We start from the raw sequence: 22,444 nt of genomic DNA on the forward strand, positions 1-22,444 counted from the left end.
TACATACATGCAAAGGAACACCAAGGAGCAGTATGTTATATGCTAGTACATACTGTGCACCACTGCATAGAATCATAGAACATTTTGGGTTGGAAGGGACCTTCAGAGGCCATCTAGTCCAACCCCCCCTGCACTGAGCAGGGACATTTTTGACCAGACCAGGTTGCTCTCTGGACAACCCATGCCAGTGTTTCTCCACCCTCATTGTAAAAAACTGTCTTCCTCATATTGTCTCGATCTGTAAGTGAGGACAGAGATGTGGTTCCCCTGAACATCTCTGAGAGTGAAAGTAAGACAAAAACGAGGTCATATATCAAGATGAGACTAGTTATTACTTAGAAACAAAACAGAGACAGAAGGAAAAGGGAGAGAGAAAGAGAGAGAATGGAGAAAGAGAGAGCAGGATTGATAATTACCACCACATGGTCCTTCTTGGTGCGAGTTGGGGGAGAGATGTTCCTGGGCTGCTGTCTCCATCCTGAGATGTCCCAGGTGACATTTCCCCCAGTAAGCTGGCATAGCTCAGGGATTTTATACTGTTCCTGGTAGCTCCACCTGGCCCACACCTTAGTCACATTACAGTGCATATGTGATTTCCAGGTGTGCTATTTTGGTGGGAAGAGCTGACGCATCAGGCAGGTTGTTCACCATGATCTTATCTTTGTTGAGACGATTAGCATGTTCTTAAGGTAGTCCTCACATTCAGGAGGTGATTTACATGATCAAAAGAGGATTCCCTCACATATCTAGTCTAAGTTTCCCCTCTTAGTTTAAAATCATCACACCTTCTCCTGTCACAAAAGACTGGTAAAAAAGCCTGTCCATAACTTTCTTATTGCCCCCTTTAGGTATTTAAAGGCTCTAATAAGGACTCCCTGGAGCCTTCTCTTCTCTAGGATGAAGAACCCCAACTCTGTCAGTTTATCATCACAGGAGAGGTGTTCCAGCTGTTTGATCATTTTTGTGGCCCTATGTACATGTGTGCTGTATGACCTGGAACAGCTCATTGCTGAGGCCTGATTTGAAAAGAGAGTAAGTAAAGAAAGGACAGCATTTTGAGTAGTAAGTAGTTACATCATAAGGTGTTATGAAGCTTGAGTAGCAAACTAGCCTTCATAGGAACACCAGAAAGTTGCCATCTTTCCACTGAGTGGATTCTACTCCAGTGAGTTTGGAGACAGAGGTCTGTGTTGGGGAGTGAAATATGATTTTAATTCAGTATGTCCTAGCCTTTCACTATCATTTCATTTCTCCTTTATTACCGTAGGAAGGGAAAATGTCCAGATTTGAATCCTTCAAGACTAGGCGGAATAATTAGACAAAATTACCATGAAGAAATCAATTCAACCAACCAACCAAAGCCCCATACAACAGTTTTCAGACTTGAACATGTAATACAAATTTCTTCTGTATTTGGATGAAAGCTCCCAACAGAAAATGCATTTTCATGGCACAAACAATGAAGTCTTGGAATTTATGGCTCGGGAAGGGCATTGGTATATAGAGAATAAAAAAAGAATGTGAATAGAGCAAGTAAAATAACATGAGGTATGTAGTCTATAAACATCAGATGAGAAAATGAGGGAGCTAAATTAAGTAGTCTGAAAGAAAGTGTCAATAGAGACATGATTACAGTCTATAAATACTTTCAAGGTGAAAACACAAATGAAGACCAGGTGAATTATTCACTGTGCTAAATGATAGAAGTCAGAATGGCCTAATGGTTGGAAAGAAACATGCAGGTTAAGTGCTAAAGCCAATAAAGAACAATAGTTTGGGTGGTTAATGCCTCATCAGTTTGGAAAGTCAATAGCACAGTTAAACTAGAAGTAAAATAAATAATAATAATAGCCCAATAAAAATGTGTGATAGAAATTATCTGCATATTTATCTGTGGCCTCTTCTACCCCTGACACCATTAAGACATTGTCCTGCTGTGTTGGTTTTGGTTTTCTGGGTGTTTTTTTTTGTCTTAATCCTTTCCCTGAATGTTTTATTTTGCAAACATTTTAGGTAGCTTTTCAGTCCTGCTGAAAGCCTTCATCTAGCCTGAGTGCTAATCGTGCAGTATGGGACTGAACACTTGAGCTGAAGAAATGGTGGCATCAGCCTAAACGTATATCACAGAGACAGCATGGAGCACATGAGGATAATAAAGCTGGTCTGCATCACTTTCCTTTGCTGGCACTCCCTATTTCTTGTCACTGTTTGGAAGGTTAAATTCATGTCATCTTGCCCTAGAAAGACCTTGCATGGGATAAATGAGGAAACTGCCAAATTCTTCCTGTTCTCCACAGGCAAACTCATCCAGATACAAGGTTTTTTGTTCCTTTTAGAAACGTTTGTGCTCCCCATTTTTGTTATTTTGCTCTGCATGCATTTTGATAACAAAGGTCCATCTGTGGTAGGGGTTGAAAGGGACCTCTGGAGATCCAATCCCACTGCTAAAGCAGGTTCACCTAGATCAGGTAGCACATGAACCCATCCAGGCAGGTTTTGATAGTCTCCACAGAAGACGCCACAATCTCTCTGATCAACCTGTTCCAGTGGCCTGGCACTCCAAAGTAAAGAATTTTTCCCTTCAGTTCAAGTGAAACCTTTTGTGTTCCTGTCTGTATCCATGTCCCTTGTCATATCACCAGGCACCACTGAAAGGAGTCTGGCCCCATCTTCCTGACCTTTACATATTCATCAGCATTGATAAGACCCCATCTCAGTCTGCTCTTCCCCATATTAAATATCCCCAGGTCTTCTCCTCATAAGAGAGTTGCTCTAGTCCCCTCATCATCTTTGTGGCCTCTTTCCAGTAGTTCCCTGTTTCTCTTAATCTAATGGTTTGTTGTTCTTTTTCTTTGCTGAGACCTTTCTTAGATCTGTGATAACTGTATCACTACTCTTGAAGAAGGATGTGATTCTCTTACTGCTTTTCATGTGTGTTTTATTATTTTGTTGGGTTTTGTTTTTTTCTTTACAGCACTAAATATCTTGACTTTATTTGACTTGAAACTGAAGTGGTCACTCTTAATTTTTATTGATATTGAAGTTCACATCCTCCAAATGAAGTTGACTGTTAAATATTTCCAGTAAAACAGTGTCCTCTGATCCATGTCATCACTCCTCTGTCACATTGCAAAGAAACTAGATCAAGTATTCAGTTTTCATCACTAGAACATAGTTGTGTGGTTGTTTTTTTAAGGTCATTTAGAGATAGAGAGATGAGACTCCTTTAGACAGGGACGACTATCACAAGACTTATCCCCTGTGATGTGGTGAGACCCTGGAACAAGTAGCCCAGACAAGTTGCGGATGTGCCCTCCCTGGAAATGTTCACATCCAGTTTGGATGGGCTTTGAGCAACCTGGTCTAGTGGAAGGTTTTCCTGCCCATGGCAGGGGTTGAAACAGGGTGGTCTTTAAGGTCCCTTCCAACCCAAACCATTATATGATATGATATGATTCTATTCATTTCTGTTTGTTAGGTTATATACTTTCATCACTCTGTTTTGTTAGCTCAAGCAGATATGTCACTTAAAAGAGGCCAAGGAACTTGCTCCCTAAGAAATTGTAAGTTGGAAAAAAAGCTACTTTGTCTGTCTAAAGCTCTATTTTGTTTTGTTAGTTTAAGGAAAAGTCCATCAAGACTCTGCTTTCCTGGCCTTGGCTATTTTCTTGACCCAGAAGGATCAGCGGAGCCTCTATAATAAGCACAGACTAATGCACTGTTGCAGATCCAGCTGAGCTGGCTGAAAACACAACCCACACAAGCTGTGCTGGGATTGTCTTCATGGCTTTCTTAAGAGGATGGGGTTGGTGATTGCTCTCAAGTCCATTTCTAGCTAAACCAATGGAGAATATCCATCCACCTGATTTTAAGGTCACCTGCATGCATCGCTGATGTGGGATAAGGGGCTCTCACAAAATCTACATGCTTGGATTGTTCCTTCATTAAATAATCTAGAAAGACACCCTTCAACATCTTCAGTGCTACCTGTTTTGGGAAGTAGATCAGCATAATTATCTAGTCTTTATTAATGATTACTTCCTTCCTTCATCTCCTTCCTGGTGCCTTTGCTTTCCTATCTCTCTTTTTTTTATTTTGAGATGCTTGTGATAACTTCTCAGTGTAGGTCAAAGAGAGAGAGACAGAGAGAGAAAGCTTATATCTGATCTGTTGAAAAGAGAAGCCAGGTCAAGCTCTTTAGATACTGTTTAGCCATTGTGAATGGGTTCACTAGAGGGTGACCGCGGATCATGTCAGTGATCCATGACAGCCTGTTGTATAACAGTGCTGCTAGATAGCCCCAAATTAGATTCTCAATATTTCATTTCAATTCAGTCAGTGTCTCTTGTTTCACTGCTAGTGTCTCTGTCATTTTGTATCTTTTAAGCGTGTTTATTATCTTTGTTTGCATTTTAATTACAATTAAAAATGTCCTGAATAAAACCAGTTATGGGGTTGTGTATAGTATTAGTGCAATACCTAACAAGCAGCTGCCTACAGTCAGATTGGGAGCAATAGGTTTCACTGTAGAAAAATCTGTGGGAATAAAAAAGCCCAAAACACAAACCACCAAGGTTTGCAGGGCATGGAGGAAGTGTGGACCTCTTTTGTCCCTTATCCCTTCTACTGTGCACATGCAAAGGGTCTGTGAAACACACTTCCTTGTTGAACAACCCAACTTCTGGTTTTGATCTGTTTGGTTTCTCTGCTGACACTGTGTCATGCAGTGTGCTGCTGACTTCACACTTGCTTGCAGTGGCTTTTTTTGGATGGGATAAATCATAGAATGTTTTGTGTTGGAAGGGACTTTCAAAGGTCACCCAGTCCAACGACCCTGCACCAAGCAGGGACATCTTCAACTAGATCACAGAGTCATAGAATGGTTTGAGGACATGTAAGCTGCTGACAGACCATGCATACTCTAGACTCGCTGTCAACTGTCCTATATATTGGTCTTTTTTTCTTAACACTCCCCTTGTCTTTGTAGAAAGAGTTGGTGATTTCAGCTCATCTCTAGACCCTTCTCTAGGCTCCACTGACCTAATTTTTGTTCTTTGGAAAGGTTGTTTTCTAAGGTGGAGATGCCACATGTAAATCATTGTTTAATTACTCAGGTGGACTCTGCCTGGCTCTGACTCTTTTGCCTGATTATTTTGAGTAAATTGCTTTGACTTCATATTTTCAGGCTACCAGCCTTTGATAACTCCTCTGTCATCCTCTGAGTTAGTTCTGCAAAAAATTTGCCTTAAGCTGGACCAAAGGGCTGAGCATCCTTTGTGACAGAATACAGACCATTTATGTCTTGCTGCCTTATGTTGAAATCGGATGGGTAATCAAAGGCTGCTCAGAAAAGCCTGGAAGTGAATCACAGAATCACAGAATGGTAGGGGTTGGAAGGGACCTCTGGAGATTGTTTAGTCCAACAGTCTGCTAAAGCACAGTCACCTAGAGCAGGTTGCACAGAAACACATTCAGGTGGCCTTTGAAAGTCTCCAGAGAAGGAAACTGCACAACCTCTTTGGGCAGCCCATTTCAGTCCTGTCAACTTCAAAGGAAAGAAACTTTCCTTCAGACGTTCTTTTCCTGCAGAGGTGTTGCCGTCATCCAAGTCTGGATCTAGTTATTTCTGTGTGGCAGCATCTTGCTGTTTTCTCAGGACAATGTTGGCATTGTTCAGGATGTATCTCTTCTGTGGATAGTTCCAGAAGTTGTGGTGGGGTGAATAGGTGTTGTCCCATCCTGATGTTCAAAGCTCAGCCCCTTTTCTCATCCCCTCTCACAAAGATGGTCCCCACTATTGATTTTTTTTAAAGAAAAAAAAAACCATTCTTTTTATTTCCAGCATCTTCCTAATTTTCCACTGCTCTGTACTACAGAGTGGCACTGAGCCCATTCTAGAGGTTGTCTGTGCTTCAGGAAATCAAGTTGGATTTGGCTCTTGCCTCCATGTGAACCCAGGAAAAAGTCTTCTCACTTTTCTTTTTTATTGGTTGGATGGATGTTAAGAAGTGAGCCAGTGACTCATTCTCCTTGTTTGCCTTTCTGTCAGCAACCTGCACACCAGCTGTGTGACACATACATTGGCATGATGAGATAAGGCTGCCCTTTCTAGACAGCCGTGGTGTATCTGTGAGCTCTTGCAAGGGTAGACCATTTACACAGATGCTGGGTGCTTCAGATATTCAGTGAGGAAGCTGCAAGTAAGGAAGTTTTCTGCCTAGCATCAGGATGCAGGGACAACATAGAGCACAGTTCTCAGACAGCAGTCTCAGCCAAAACACCGTGCCAGCAGCAGAGCTGTACAGGGATGGGGAATTATGAGAATATGAGACAGATAGGAAAGGGCTAGGAACAGCTTTAGGAATATGATGCTGTAAAAACACTAGTAAATTCTCTCCTTCATGACAGTCTTAAAGGAATGTTGATGCACTTGCTTTACATGTGTAGAGATGCCATCTGAAGCTAGTGATAGCACCGGCAGTTGGCTTGGAGAAGGATGGGTGTAGATGTGTAGTCAGACTTATGTCGCTCAATTAAATGAATTGGAAAAGGATGTTGGACTACAGAGAAGGGAAATTTCTGCCTCTCTTCATGTTACCATTTTCACTCACACTGCCATGGGACTGTTTATTTCCATGGTGGATAAAGTTGCCAAGTGAAGAGGAAAAAAGAAGGACTGGAAGTAGGACCAGGACAAACTGCTCTTTCCTTCCCTTATGGGGCGTCTGTGAGAATTCTGCAGGGTCAAAATACATAACAAAATTTAGCTCTCACCATCAACTGAAGTTTGTCCTAGAGACTGATGAGCTCCATGAGCAAAACATCAATGTCAGCCCCACCATCTAACCCTGGTAGGAAGGGCATTCCTCTTAAATTTGGTCTTCACCTTGGGGTGAAAATATGCTGTGCTTCTAAAAAGCATGTTGGCTATCAGAGAGCTCAACCTCAGGCTTCCGGCTTATTTTCTTTCTCTTCGTCTGCCAGAGACGTGTCATTTAATTCTCTCACCCTGAGTACAGAAAGATTGACTCTGAGCTAGTGCAGCCCTAGGTGATGAGGTCAGGATTGCTTAGAATGAATTTGGTGAAGTAATAAAGTCTTGAAGGAAAAATACAGAAGAAGAGAACAGTAGGAGGTATGAACTAGGTACTCTGTTACAAAGTCTCTTCTAGTTCCAGGAAGCTAAATGGATTTTCTTAGTCTTCATGACTGCAGAGGTTTGAGTGATTAAATCTATAAATGCTGAAAAGCAAACTAGGAAAATAGTTTCTGCTATTGCATCTCCCCTGAATTTAGTAATTTCTTGCAGATTCCATAGCAGGAAGCTGGTAGAAATGGCAATTTTCTTGCTCAATTTCAGGTTCACATCATTCAAAAGTAAACAACTTGATCAAGAGTGAAGAAAGAAACACATGAGAGAGTCTAGTTAGTTTAAATAAAAATGCACTTCAACCCTGCCCTTTATGCTGATTTTCCCCTACTAGTTTTTCTCATGCCACATTGGCACATGGTAATCAAATTTACATAAGTCAAAGAAATGCTGAACACATTTCTGTATTTGCACATGTTAGTGATGCATGCAGGAAGGGTCAAAAATATCCCATCTTAGAGTCATAGAATCATAGAATTGTTTCAGTTGGAAAAGACCTCTAAGATCATCGAGTCCAGCCACTGACTTAACACCACCAGGACCATTAAACCATGTCCCAAAGTGCCATATCCACACATTTCTTGAATGCTTCCAAGGGTGGTGACTCCACCACCTCCCTGGGGCAGCCTGTTCCACTGCCTGACCACCCTTTCAGTGATCTTTCTTTTTTTCATAATATCCAATCTAACTCTCCCCTGGCACAATTTGAGGCCATTTCTTCAGGCCTTATACTAGGAAGAAGAGACCAACATCCACTTCACTACAGCCTTCTTCCAGGGAGTTGTAGAGAGCAATGCTGTCTCCCCTCATCCTCCTCTTCTCCAGACTAAGCAATCCCAATTCCCTCATTCACTTTTCACAAGACTTGTTCTCTAGACTTTTGACCAGCTTTGTTGCCCTTCTCTAGACAGGCTCCATCACCTCAATGTCATTCTTGTAGTTACAGGCCCAGAACTGACCACAGTATTTGAGATACAGGCTCACCAGCGCTGCATCCAGGGTACAATCACTTTTCCTTATTGCTGATCATACTATTCCTGATCCAGGCCAGAATGCTGTTCAGGATTCATCTTTGTTACTTTTAAATATGCCCATGCTTGAGTGCAAAGGAAGAGCAAGGGTGGTTGCTGTTAGATAACAGACCTCAGATTGCCATTCACTTCTGTGATCATCTGTGGGGAAGATAATGCAAAGTTGTAATATCACTATTTCACTCCTCTAAAAGATTTAGAAGTCCCAGGCTGCTTGTTCTGTGTCTGCCTGAGGCCATTCTACCTGTAATTGCTTTGGGCTTTAGCTTGCTGAGATACAGCTCTAAATCTCATTGAGGCTGCAAGGTTAGTTGTTTTGGAAGGATGGTTTGAGGAAGATCATCTAATCCAATTTATCTGTCTTCTTAACCTAGCTGTACATTGTAGATAGGGAGACCAAACTGGCTGCTCTGTGCCGGTTTTGTCCAGAACAGCTTGCAGTGCCACCCTGCTATTAAAAATGGGTGAAACCCAGGCAAGCAGTGTAACTACAGCAGTATTCTGCACAGTGACCCTCTGTGTAAAGTATTTTATTGATCTTTAATGCAGGCACTCTGGCCTCATTATTCTACAAACAATAAAATGTGAATCTCTGAGCCTGGATGCTGGTGAGAATAGGATATCCTCATAAACTGTAGCCTGGCTGTTTATATGTCTATGCATCCTGTAAAGCAAGAGATAAACATCCCTGCATTTGCATTTTGTTTGAAAGCCAGAGCCAAAATGTTACCCAAGGAGATGTGATAGTTTGCAGGAGGTGTGGGAGGTGTGTTGATTTCTGCTTGAGCTAGCCATATAGAGGTATAGGAGGCTTCTGGAGATTAGAGAAGACAGAGCAATCTTCCTTGGTTTACTACCTGTGTCATCAGACCACTAAAGTACTCTATTTTCCCGGTTGCAGAAGATTTCCTTGGAACAATCTGCAGTATATAGTGCAAAATTAGCTTACATGAGTGAGAATTCTTTTATCTGTGCTTATATAAACTTGGAGGTAACAATGAACTTCTGAGCTGTGCTGTGTCTATCAAAGGCAAGTGTCTTACAGTCAAGTGATGAGAACAGCTCCAACAATTTACAATATGTATGTGAGTGAAGTAGTCAGCAAGAAAGAACTCATTTTACATTCTGTTCTCCAGAGTTAGATTTTCAGTCCAGTTAAGAGACTCACCTTCCCCAACAGCTCTGCCATATCCATCCTAAGATACTATGTCAGTATCCTCTTCCTGTGTTTTCAAACACAGTCAGAAATTAAATCCTCTCCAGACACAGCTCCTGGTTGAAGTTAGAGTGCATGGAGATGATGTAGGAATGGATTCATGTCCTCTAATTTCCTCTTCATTTGTCTTCCCACCAAAGTGAAGGTAGAAGTGTGTGACAGTCTTCTTCAGCCCTTCACCCTCCTGTCCCTCTAATGTGTTGTTCAACTGCTGGACAGGCTCTAAGTCTTAATTATTTACATCAAGTTTTACAGTTCTTTTTTTGGAGAGACTTATGGGGACACCTTAATAAAGTGCTCAGGTAACCAACCAGAGTTGGAGGGATTATATATATGTGTCTCTCTCTCTTTCTCTGTCATATACTTTTTTCTCTTTATCTTTGGGTTTTTGTGGAGATGTGGAAAAGAAATTATCCTTTGAAACCTCTAAAACATTTCACTGTCAGTAGAAGCCATTTCTGATCCTTCTCCAGTCAACATTTTGGGTTCTTAATTTCTGATTAGGGGACAGTTTTGGAATGAGTAATCAGAATTGGCATCAGAGTTGTAAAAGGGAACTACATGACTGAGATGGTGCCAGCACACATCTTGCTGTGCAGGAGATTCCCTGGCTCTCTGAAGAAGAACCACAAAGGCTGGTTGATATAGGAAGTGGGGCTGATGTTCAATATCTCCTTCTGAGTGGAGTAAAGACCATATGGGGACTACAAGAGAGGTCATTTCAGTGCCTTACTTGGTGATTTTATGTGATATGGGTTGTAAAGCTTGTGATACTGCTGTGTACAAGGAGGGGAAATCATGTGTGCTAATGGCCCTCTTCTGTGCCTTCTAATACACAAATGAGGAGTGAGATAGGCACAGGGCTGGGAGGAGATCATCTTTGGAGGGGTCTCAGACATGCAACTTCTGATGGCAAGGTAAAATAAATACTGGCAGGAGTTGTCACCAGCCAGACAAACCCCATTTTTAGGCTTTTTGGTTTTTTTTCCCCCTTTGTACTTTTTTTTTCCTGTCAGCATCTCCATGCAGCATCTCCCCATTGGTAGAATAAATCTGATACAAAAATGTAGTTGTCAGCAGCAACGATTTTATCTTAGTGAAGAGATTTTATCCAGCAGGAAAAAAAAAAAATAAATGAATGTTGTGCCTGGGCATAATTTTTCAGGTATGATGAATAACAGAATAGTATGACCCTCAGTCCTAAAGATTTAATTTAAAAGAACTACTGAACATATCAGATATACTCAACTTTTCCCCTCCTATCTTTTTTTTTGTGTGTGTGTGTCTTTTTTTCACAGGCAGAGTTTGGTTTGTAGATACATCTTGACAAAAATCTGCCACAGGCAAATTTCAACAAAAGAACAACTTCAAACACATCCAATTAACAATTTATGAAAGGGAATCCAACAGAAAATTACGCAGGGGTTTACAGGGCATAAAAATTGGCACTAAATGAAATTTAATGTGGAAATGCCTGTAAATGGAGTTATGGCCCCTTCCACTGTGGTGTCGAAAGGAGCTTTATCTGTGGAAGCTCAGTGGGATCCCTCCATCATATCTTCTCTTGCTATAAATAAAATATTTTGTCAGATATGGCAATGAGAACAGCTCAAGAGGGAACAAAGGCCACTGATAAATCAAGCTGTATTCAGAGTCCAAGCAGAAGTATTAAGTCATTAAGTGTCTTCTCACTTTCAAGTGTAGGATTTGTTCATTTCATCACAGAAACGAGAGGCTCTGTACCATCAACAAAGGCAAAATCAATTTTAAGTTGTTGACAGAAGCAGCCACCATACATGCCCCAATAGCAGGTGATGGTGACTATATTTAATGTTACTCTGAAGCCATTTTTATGTCTGGAAGGAAATGTCAGCCTGCCTGCATCCTGTTGTTTCCGGATTTACTCACTCATTCTGCAGCCGTGGTTGGATTTTCTCAAAGATGTTAAGGATGCAAACTCATGTAATTGCCTTCAGCAGCTCTGAAATTAACTTAAGCCACTTCTTTGTTTAGAGAAAAACATCTGTGTGTAGACCATTATCTATTTAAACACATGAATGGCTGGCTTTACAAAGAGATGGCTGTACAACATCACTTGCATTGCACTGTCTGGGTTATTTCAGGGGGTGTGTTATTTACAGAGAGCAGGACCAACAAGTGGGGATGACTAATAGAGTTGACACAGGCCAAAATCAAGCACATTTGTGATACGACTATGGTGTTACATGGACTAATGTAAGCTGAGGAGTTGGATGCTGTATGGTTGGCTCTCCTGGTAACCCTGTGCTTCCACATCAGAACAGAACAGGAAACATCTGAAAACCTGTAAATTCATTACCTTCCACTGAAATGCATATCTGTGTAGGAAAGCGTGGCTTTCAGTGTCCATTCATTTTCAGTTAGGTCTGTGGCAGTGTCCTTGCTGTGATGGTAATACAGGAATTAAATTACATCACTGTTTTCCTGCATCTTCAAGGGGCAGAAACTTGGGCCCTTTCCACCTGCTTCACAGAATTACAGAATAGTGGGGTTTGGAAGGGACCACTTGAGATCATCCAGTCCAACACCCCCTGCTAAAGCAGGGCTACCCAGGATGCCCAAGAGTACATTGTCTAGATGAGTTTTTAATGTCCCCAGGGAAGGAGATTCCACAACCTTACTGGGCAGCCTGTTCCACTGCTCTGTCACTCTCAAATGATTTTTTTTTCCCCTTATGTTTAGGTGGGACTTCCTGTGCTCTATTTTCATAGTATCATAGTATCAGTCAGGGTTGGAAGGGACCACAAGGATAAGCTAGTTCCAACCCCTCTGCCATGGGCAGGGACACCCCACACTACATCAGGCTGGCCAGAGCCTCATCCAGCCTGATCTTAAACACCTCCAGGGACGGTGCCCTAACTACCTCCCTAGACAACCCATTCCAGGGCTTCACCACTCTCATGGTGAAGAACTTCCTCCTCACATCCAGCCTGAATCTCCCCACCTCCAGCTTCATTCCATTTCCCCTAGTCCTATCACTACCTGATATCCTTTTTTTGGGCAAGTATCCCTTTGTCCTGTTACTGGGTATCACTGAAAAGAGTCTGGCCTCATCCTCTTGACTTCCACCCTTTAGATGTTGATCAGCATTGAGAAGATCCCCTCTCAGTCTTTTGTTCTCCATGATAAACAGCCTCAAGTCAAGCATTTACCCATACCACTGCATGATGTTCTTCCCACCCAGTTTCAGGGCTTTACTCTTGCCCTTGCTGAACTTCATTAGATTTCCCTTTGCAGCCCAGGATACTTGGCATTATGCAGTATAAATGCCTCTGCATGTTCTAGTTAACCCACTGGTGAAGATGAAAGGACACCTCTGTCACTTTAAATGAAACATTAGAATACCCCAAGGGTTTTTTTTCCTTCAGTCCATTAATACATGCTTTTGGCTCTAAAACACTCCACCAGATAAGTTAGTGTCCAAGGCACATAATAATTAGTCAATAAAACACCCCCAGAGCATCTTAATCCTATTAAAATGGGGCTTTTAAAGTGTAAATTAATTTTTAACCTCATTTTAAATGATGATTTTCTTCCTGTAATATACCCTTTCTCCATAGATAACAGATCCCAGGGAAGCAGAAGGTGAAACAAAGACAGACTTTAATGTCCAGGAGTTTAATCTTCTGTTTATATGTTTGAAAGATTGCTGGTTTGTTTTTTCTTTTTTCTGTAGGCTTCTAATTCCATCCTTTCACTTCCTTCACCACATTGGATATTTTTTCTTGTCTACAACTAGATCATGGTGATAATAATAATAATGATAATAGTCATGAATTAATTTAATAATGTAAGCTTTAAGCAACTGCAAAAATTCTTGATTCTAAATGCAGAAATTATACACTTTTTATAGAGTTAAGGAAGAGGTAAAGAGTTAAATAAGTGTTTCCAGATGCCTGATAGTCTTTAAAATCTAGCCAGCAGGAGTGCCTAAATGTGATTGCAGATGTTAAATATTACCCTTTTTTCTATGCCTCCTTCATTGTTCCTCCAAGGCAGATCTGTAAGCAAACAAGCAAAAAGTAAAACAATTTATAAGTGATTTTTCTTCTTTTCTTCTTTTTTTTTTTTCCCTTCTCACTTCCCCTTCCCGCCCCCCCCCATCCCTCTAACCTCTCTCATGCATGCTTGGATAGAATTCTCATTCTTGCTGTGGTGATTTGGTATTGCTTCCACTGCAGTGTCCGCTGGAGTCGTTGCAATCACAGAATTATTTTAGATGGAAAAGACTTCCAAGGTCATGAAGTCCAACCACTGACTTAACACCACTATAGCCATTGAACCATGTCCATAAGTGCCAAGTCCTTCCAGTTGTCCAGTCAGTCCTGTGGCAATCTTTCTGGTGATTGTATTTCCTCTTCACTCCGAGGGAATTTGAGGCATATTAATACCTTTGTAGGTTATCCACAGCAAGAGTGCAAAGACCTTTATTTCTCAGGCACAACTCATTGAAAAGGCTTTGGTAAAATTCAGATTTAGAGACCTGAACATTTCCCTGAATCCTTGAGTGTGTTTTCTCCTGTATCTTTCAGAGACTTCAGAACAGGTCAAGGATGTGTTGTAGCAACTGCCATTTCATCTTTCAAGCTCTTCTTTCAACCAGAGCAGCAGAAGCACTTGGATTACTTTTTTACTCTTTACTTTTGATGAGGAGTTAAATCTTAGCTTAAGGCCTGATTAACCGGACCATGCACATTGTTTTAAGTGAAATACTCATGCAGGTGTGAGATTGATGTCTTCAGTAACACCTGTTAGTTGGGAATTTGAGCTTGGCTTGCTTCAGTTCATTCTCTGAGTCCAGTCTAAACTGAGGCTAACATAAAGTCTTCAAGGCAAATTCATAGGCTCAACAAGGTGAACATGTCATTTGTCAGATGGATGTCAATGTTCCATTCTGTCAGAACAGTTGGAAAAATGAAGTTTGTTGCTGGGGCTCAAGTGTAGCTCAGGAGATCTGGCTTCAGGTCCCTGATCTTCCTTGAAGACTTGATATGTTTCCCCTCAGGTAATTTACTCTTTCACCACTGTTTATGCAATCTAGTATATTAGTATGTTCTTTTCCCATAAGAAGGTCATGTAAAACTGGACAACATTTACACTTCCTTTGCTTATTTTCCATTCTCCAGTCTCAGCAGAGCCCTAGGACTCCCTTCTCTGACCTACCTGATGATGAGAAGATCTTTAACGGAGGGGATGGCACATTTCAGAACCAGAACCAAGACCAAGCCTTGCTCTCAGAAATCACAGAAGAGGACCTGGAGGCCATCCGTCAGCGGGAAGAGGCCATTCAGCAGATTGAGGTCAGTAACCTTCTCCCATCATGGACTTGTGAGCTAGTAGAGCAGATTGCGCATTGCTCAACATAACATGGTGAAAGAAATGCTGATTTACATTGCTGCCAGTAGAGTATCACTAAATATGGGAGAGATTATCAAGTGTTTCTATAAATAGAAGTCAGTGGCAGAAGGAAGAATGAGCAATCCATATGACCTCTAATGAACATGACAGGAATTAATTAATGTTCATAGACTAATGTGGTGGGGTTTTTTTTCAGCGAGTCTTCCATAAGAGAGTTCATAATGAAGCAGTTCACTTGAGCTTGGTTCTGCAGCACAACAACTTTTCTTGGTGCATGCAAGTTCCAAACTGGAATTTGTCAGGGAGAGAAAATGCTCAGCTTTACATTAGGGAGAATAATGGCTAGACAAAAGGAAATCATTTGCTAACTTTTTCAAACAAGTCAACGTTTTTGCTTTATTAAAGTATTTGGATGTTTTTAATGAAGCTAAAAGGAGGCATACTAATTTAATTCCTTTATTTTTTTTTTTTTTAAAGAAGTGCTATAAATAAAATGTGGAAAAAAAAAAAAGGAACAAAAAGAGGCCTGAATAAGTTAAACATCCCACATTTTTCCTTTTATGCTTCTCTTTTTATGCTTTTGGGGAAATCATTACTCAAATTTAAGCAATTAATGAGTAAAACCAGAACATTTTAAACCTTCCTGATTTGTATGCTTTTGCAGGCCTAAACTGAAGATGAACCAAGGGGGGGTGTGGGGGGGAAGGAGGGCTTCAGAATGATCAGAACATCTAATTAAGGACTATACTTCGTCCTTTAATTGGATTGAGCTAATTTTATCAGGATAGATTTTGGTTGTGGTATAGCAGGAATTGTGATTTAGTTAGTGTAAAAAGGGGACAAATGCTCCTGGTGCTTGGAGATTTTGAGCTCTTTTTTCAAGCAGTGATAGCTACATAGGATTCAACACTGTTAAGTAACACATTTTGATAGGTTTATGGGAGTGGGTCGAGGTTAGTGTATGTCTAATTTCTGTTATGGTTTGCTGCATACAGATGATTGAGTTTTGTGGACTTGTGTGCATTACTAGGGATGAAATTGTTAATGAATCTTCTCACACTGAGTATCCTGAGGTGTGAATTCTCCTTTTGTGCCTGAGGAATCTCTTTTCATCCACAAAGACAAATTCCAGGGTGGAGTAAGGTTGCATATGAGGAAAAATTTCTTCCCCAAAATTGGTTGTCAGGCCTTGGAACAGGCTACCCAGGGTAGTGGTAGGGTCACCATCCCAGGAGGGTTTAAAACCGTGTAGATGTGATACTGAGGGATATAGTGTTCTGATAACCTGATGGTACTGGGTTGAAGGTTGGACTTGATGATTCTAAGAGTCTTTTCCAACCAAAACAATCCCATGTATCTATAAGAAAATGCATGTTATGGGATGTTCCTGCACTGTGATGTTCAAGAACAATGGTTGCAAAGGTATTTCTGCAACCTTGCTGGGGGGACAGAGAATATTGTTGTGATAGAATAGAATAGAATAGAATAGAATAGAATAGAATAGAATAGAATAGAATAGAATAGAATAGAATAGAATAGACCAGGTTGGAAGAGACCTTCAAGATCATCGTGTCCAACCTATCACCCAACACCACCTAATCAACTAACCCATGTAACCAAGCACCCTGTCAAGTCTCCTTCTGAACACCTCCAGTGACGGCGACTCCACCACCTCCCCGGGCAGTCCATTCCAATGGGCAATCACTCTCTCTGTGTAAAACTTCCTCCTGACCTCCAGCCTGAACTTCCCCTGGCGCAACCTGAGACTGTGTCCTCTTGTTCTGATCCTTTTGTTTGGAATATAGCTACTGTCTTTTTCTCTCCATCTCCATGTTTCCCCCTCTCCTCCTCTGGAAAAAAAAAGGACATATTTAGTATTTGCTTGTGAAGCCTACAGCCTGCTGGCTATGGGCTTAGGGCAGAGTGGCTGGAAAGCTGCCCAGGAGGAAAGGACCTGCAGATGCTATTTAACAGCCATCTGAACATGAGACAAGTGTGTACCCAGGTGGCCAAGAAAGCCAACAACATCCTGGCTTGTATATGAATTAGTGTAGCCATCAGGAGTCTCAAAGTGATTATCTGTCTGTACTTGGCACTGGTGACGCCACACCTTGAATGCTGTGTTAGGTCTTAGGCCTCTCACTCCAAAAGGACATTGAAGTGCTGGAGCCTGTCTGGAGGACACCAAAGCTGATGAAGCATCTGGAGAACAAGTTTTGTGAGGAAGGGTTGAGGGAACTGGGGTTTATTAGCCTGAGGGGAGACTTTCTGGTTCTCTATAACTTCCTGAAAGGATTTTGTAGTGAGGTGGGTGTTGGTCTCTTCTTCCTAGTATTAAGTGATAGACTGAGAGGAAATGACCTCAAGTTGCAGCAGGGAAGGTTTAGGTTGGATATTAGAAAACAAAACAAAACAAGATTACTGAAAGGGTGATCAGGCATTGGAACAGACTGCCCAGGGAGGTGGTGGAAACATCATTCCTGGAGGTATTTAAAAAACATAAAGCACTTTGAGCATGACGGTGTTGGGTTGATGGTTGGACATGATTGTCTTGGAGGTATTTTCCAACCTTAATGATTCTATGAATTTAACTTTGGGAGAGAGGTAAAGTCATGTCTCTTGTAATAGTTCCATGTTTTGCTGGTAAAATTGTATTTCTATACCACTACCTGATATCTTTGCTTAAAGCCATGCTTAACTATATGGCTGTGGTGAGGTCCTTCATGGGAGTTAATCCAGTCCCAGCTCTACAAAACCTGTAAGTAAATGCAGCACTCATGCCTTGTGTTGGTCACATATCTATTGGTTTGATAGCTCCTGTTTAACTGTCTGCCTAATACAAATTCATATCTGAATAACTTACTTAACTTTACACAATTAATGACTTACCCAGCTTAATCAATTAATGGTCTTCAACCTTCAGCTCTCTAAGAATGTGTACATTTTCTTCCCACATGTTTTTTTCACTTTTCCTGCATTTTACTCTTTGAGATCCATGTTGATCCTGTAAGGAGAACTGCATTCCACAAGACTTATTTCAACTGTAGCTTAGACATTTCTCCTCAGGAGAAAAACATTTAGGACCAGTAGTGTTTTGTTTGAAAGAAATATAATGAAAATGAAATGGATTTTTGGGCTTCATCATACCTCTCCCCAGCTGCATGTGAAAGAGCAGATGGTGCTTTTAAATCATTTTCACTGGATTTTGTATATCTGTTTGTGGACTCACATAAACATATTTCATGTGGAAGGAATCATCCTGCACATTAAAACTTCCCTAATTTCATTAGAAGTTGTGGGTACGTGGAGAAGAGACTCACTGAGCTCACAGTAAGCCTTACAGCTTTTTCCCAGTATGTTTTCATAACCAACAAGTAACCAAGAAGGTTAAAAGGAAATATCATGCCTGTCAAACACAACTAATAGATTAAATCACAGAATCACCAAGGTTAGAAGAGATCTCAAAAATCATCAAGTCCAACCTGTCACCAGGGACCTCATCACGCCTGTCAAACACAACTAATAAACTATATTTATTGTCAAATTGATGTATAGAATTTGCTCTCCTTTGCCCTTTTTGGACAAGAGTGACGAAGAGAGCTGTGCAAAACATCTCTCATGCAAGTAGGTTGGTCTTACTGGGATTTTTATGTATCTGTATACCTAGCTTCAGAAACATGTAGAGATCTTAAGTAGCAAAGAAAAGGTCACAGAATATTGCTAGATCGTCATATCTTCTGGGCCACACTGATTAGCACACAACCTGGAGAATCTTACAGTGCTAGCACTGCTAATGGTCCTTTCTTGTTTGTCTTTGGTTTTGTTTTTAAGAGGCACTGAATTTGCCCTTTTTGCAAGAACAGTTATAAAACCTTTTTCATTGCTAAAGAAATTAGGGAATAAATTCTCTTCCTGTCTTGTGTCCTGAAAAACAGATATAAATTTGTGCCCATAATAGACATCTTCTTACTGTTCCAATGACTCTATCCCACTTGTGTTTTCTTCATCTCCAGAATCTCTTCAGAGGTTCAGGTTAATGGGACGTGTTCTCTGTCATGAACATCCCTCGAGGCACTTTCTAGTGTTCACAGCTTCCACCTAGAAAGACAACAGCCGTGTCAAAAGTTCAGCTGGTTGTTCATTTTATTTAAATGCACTTCTTTTGCTATTGCTTGCAGATTTAAAATCAAGTCTGCAAAGGAGATGTCTCGCCAAACCCTTGCATTTTGGATAAAGATCTTTATTGCTTGGAAATGTCAAAATCTGGTAGGACACAGCAGCCTTGACACAAGTGTTATTTCTTAAAATATTGCTTTGAACTGTTATATAAAACCTATTTTAACTTGAACTGTATTGGCAGTGAATAATAGATGCCATAACAACTTTATATATAGCACTGTAAAATGTGCCATCAGAAATACATGAGCTGAACTGTAATGTGCATTGTCAGTGCTCAGTGCTGGCACAAGCTCTGTCATGGCAAATAGATATAATTTAGCATCCTATGCCTTCCCTTGGCACCTGTGGACATGTGAAAAATGGAAGGAGATAAAATTTTGAGAAGAAATGGATAACAATTGAATGAAGAGCTTCATAGTTTCATCTGGTGACTAGAAAAACCTGTTAAAAAAGATACTAAATACTGTATTGATTCAGAAAGCTTCCAGCAATCCTCCTCAGGTTCACAGCTTCTTCAGAGGTGATGAGAAAGAATGATGAGATAAATACCTCCCATATCTCACCATCATTTCCTTGGAGTGACCACCAGGTCATCCCACCTCCTCCACAATCCTCTTTCCTTTCTTATAGCAGTCTCATCCCCTTCTTCTGTCCTTCTCAACCTGCTAACACAGGAGTGGGCATTCTCCTATCATGAAGAATTTGGAATACATGAAACAGAAGTCCACCAGGGAAAGGGCAGAATTGAAGAGCAGGGAACTGGGAGTGATTATCCCTGAAATGGCAAGGTTCACTTCATCTATTCTGACTTTCCTACATTCCTTTGTCTCTCTGACCCAACAGAAGGAGCTCAGTCCATGGAGGCAGACATTTGCCCACTTTGTCAGCTACCAAACATAACACTACCAGGGTTAACCTTGTCACCTCTTGTCTGCTCTGAAAAGCAGTAGTTGCCAATTGGTTTATATAGATAATTGCAGCAACCAAATTGTTTAGCAGTCAGGAAGTTATTCAGGTCAAATAATACAAGTCTAGTTGAAACCCAGTTTAATGATTGCTTACTACTGGATGGGTGGACTTTGCAAACTGGAGACCATCAGTTGCAGATGCAACTGTAAAATGATTCTAAAAGCTTTATCCTACATCTCAGAGGGAACTGGGAGAATAAGTTGTTCATGATATTCCTTCCTCATTTCAGTCAGAAGACATAATAAGTAGCCAGAAGGACACCCCCACCTGCTCTGCAGGGTATTTCCACGGGTTTCCATTTCTTTCTTTTGCTGTTTATGCAGAACTTGGGCATTGTCTTGGCTGATGTGAGAAGGTGGATAGTTTTCTCCAGTAATATATGGTCATTGGAGCATGTGAGCCAATGCTATTGGGTGATGCTCTGCTAACTTTTGGCGAGGACTATATGGTAAGACTATCTCTGTCCAGTTTCTAGCCATCAATTGAGGATACCCTGAAGAAATCAAAACACATCAAATGAGCTTTGTTTGAGTTGGTGCTTCTTTTGACAAAGGGTTGGATAGGGTGTGGCAACAGGTGTGAGGGAAATGCTTTTGTTTTGAGGAAAGCTTGTATCCTTTGAGAAATGCAGATGTTCATTCCCTATCTGTTTTGAAGAAGACTGAGAGATGCCAGCCTTCACACCTCTCAGTCAAGCATTTGTGAGCAGACAGAAAATGAAACACAATAAAAATAAACCAAACCAAAACAATAAGCCCCACAGAGTCTGTCAGAGCATGTTTGTTAGTTCAGACATGTTCTTTGCTCACACATTGCTATGTATCATGGCTTGCTGAGGGGTATTTTCAGTCAAATCTCTCACTGATTCTAACCTTGTAAAGGTTTAATTCAAGTTATTTTCAATCCTTCATCATCTTCAGTAGTCTAAGTTTTTGACTTATGAGGGCTCTGCCTGCCTCTTCACAGCGACTTCTCAAGTCAGAGCAATGGATAAATAACACAATATCATGACAAGCACCACAAGTAAAAGATATGGTGCCTCCTGGGTGTCAGACAGCACTCTTTTCATTGCAGCATGGTGGAGCCTAATTATCTTGAGCAGCAGAGCTGCCTGCAAAGTTGACATGGCCATCCCTGGGACTTGCTATTGAGTTGTTCCCTAAAGAATCCACTCGAGTATTTTGGCCAGTCTAATTTAAAATGACCTGAGCTGTAGGACTGCCACCATTTAATTCAGGAGACTATTTCACGGTCCAGCAGGCTTCAGTGTTGATGAAATGCTTCCCCCTGCTCTTGCTAAAGATCCCTTTCTCATTCTCAGCTTCTTGTGCCTACTGAAACTCTACTAGACCCCACAAATAATTCTTCTTTCCCTTTGGCTTTTAAACTCCTCAAATGCTAGCAGTTATCCTCCACTTCACAAGTCAGTCTCTCTTTGCCTTTCAGTCACTTCAGTGCTCTGTTCTCAGTTATTTCCCATTTGTTATCTCCTTTCTCCTACAGCAGCAGACCACATAAAGGATCTTGGTGTTGCACCAAAGCTGAACAGAAGAAATGTGTAAAAAGCCCAATGGATCCAATTCAGAGGTCACAAGTGCTGATGAAAAATGTCTAGATAATTTCCACTAGTAAATTAAGCAGTATCAAGGACACTGGAACTGACTTGTTATGCTTTAAAATTGTTAGAGCCTATCCTGGCACACTTTCAACCCAGATTAGCCAGTGCTTGCCCAAGTATCAACACAGTTTGAGTTAACTTGTGCTCCATAAGCAGTTTTGATGCAGCTACCTTGTTCAGAATCTAAGGGGAGTTAATGATGTGGATGCAATGAAGTCCATGTCTGCAGTTTCAGTGCCTGAGTACAGGCATCTTCTGTGCCATTGTAATGCTATAGTCCTATCAAATCATAGAATCATTAAGGTTGGAAAGGAGCTCTAAGATCATCAGGTCTAACCATCAATCCAACACCATCATCATTTGATAATCTGATCACAAAAATTTCTGTAGTCTTCACTGAATTAAAGGAAGAGGAGAAGTAAGGTGAACTAAGGGTATATTCTGTGGGAAATTGTTCAGATCTGAGGGCAAAGTAAGAGATATCTGAAAATAACAGCTGCTTTCTTGGGAAATCTGGATAAGCCTTAGCAAATGTTGAGAACAAAAATGTCTGTCCCAGCAGATTCATGCAGTGACCATTTTCACTACATATTGATTTGTCTTCCCCCTCTTTGGGGACCTCCACAACTTATGTGTTGCTCCAAACACCAGTTACTTGCCTTCATGTTACAATACTTCACAGACAATCTCCACATCCTTAACATGTTACTTTCAAACTGCCATTGTCCTGCCAGTCAGCACTGAAAAGTTTTAGCAGCTGGAGTTTCAGAGGCTCTGCCCTGAAAGGGCCAGTCCTCATTTGATGTTTTTAGTGTAATTTTGACTCCCTTTTTCACACCAAATGCTTTTTCAATCATTATCTTTATAAGAGCTAGTTAACTTAC

General features: G+C 40.9%; 1 protein-coding gene across 1 annotated transcript in view; it reads left to right on the top strand.

The window, feature by feature from the left end:
- TSNARE1 (t-SNARE domain containing 1) overlaps positions 1-22,444 on the top strand; it is a gene marked incomplete at its 5' end in the record, with an annotated part of 308,499 nt that overhangs the window by 78,355 nt on the left and 207,700 nt on the right. The window contains one exon of the mRNA XM_068155430.1: positions 14,563-14,736. Within this exon, the coding sequence (XP_068011531.1) occupies positions 14,563-14,736 (174 nt within the window). The remainder of the gene's footprint in view (positions 1-14,562; positions 14,737-22,444) is intronic.

The sequence above is a fragment of the Melanerpes formicivorus genome, unplaced genomic scaffold, assembly GCF_026170545.1.
Source record: "Melanerpes formicivorus ecotype bairdi unplaced genomic scaffold, bMelFor1.0.p_v2 SCAF_32, whole genome shotgun sequence".
NCBI classification, from domain to species: Eukaryota; Metazoa; Chordata; class Aves; order Piciformes; family Picidae; genus Melanerpes; species Melanerpes formicivorus.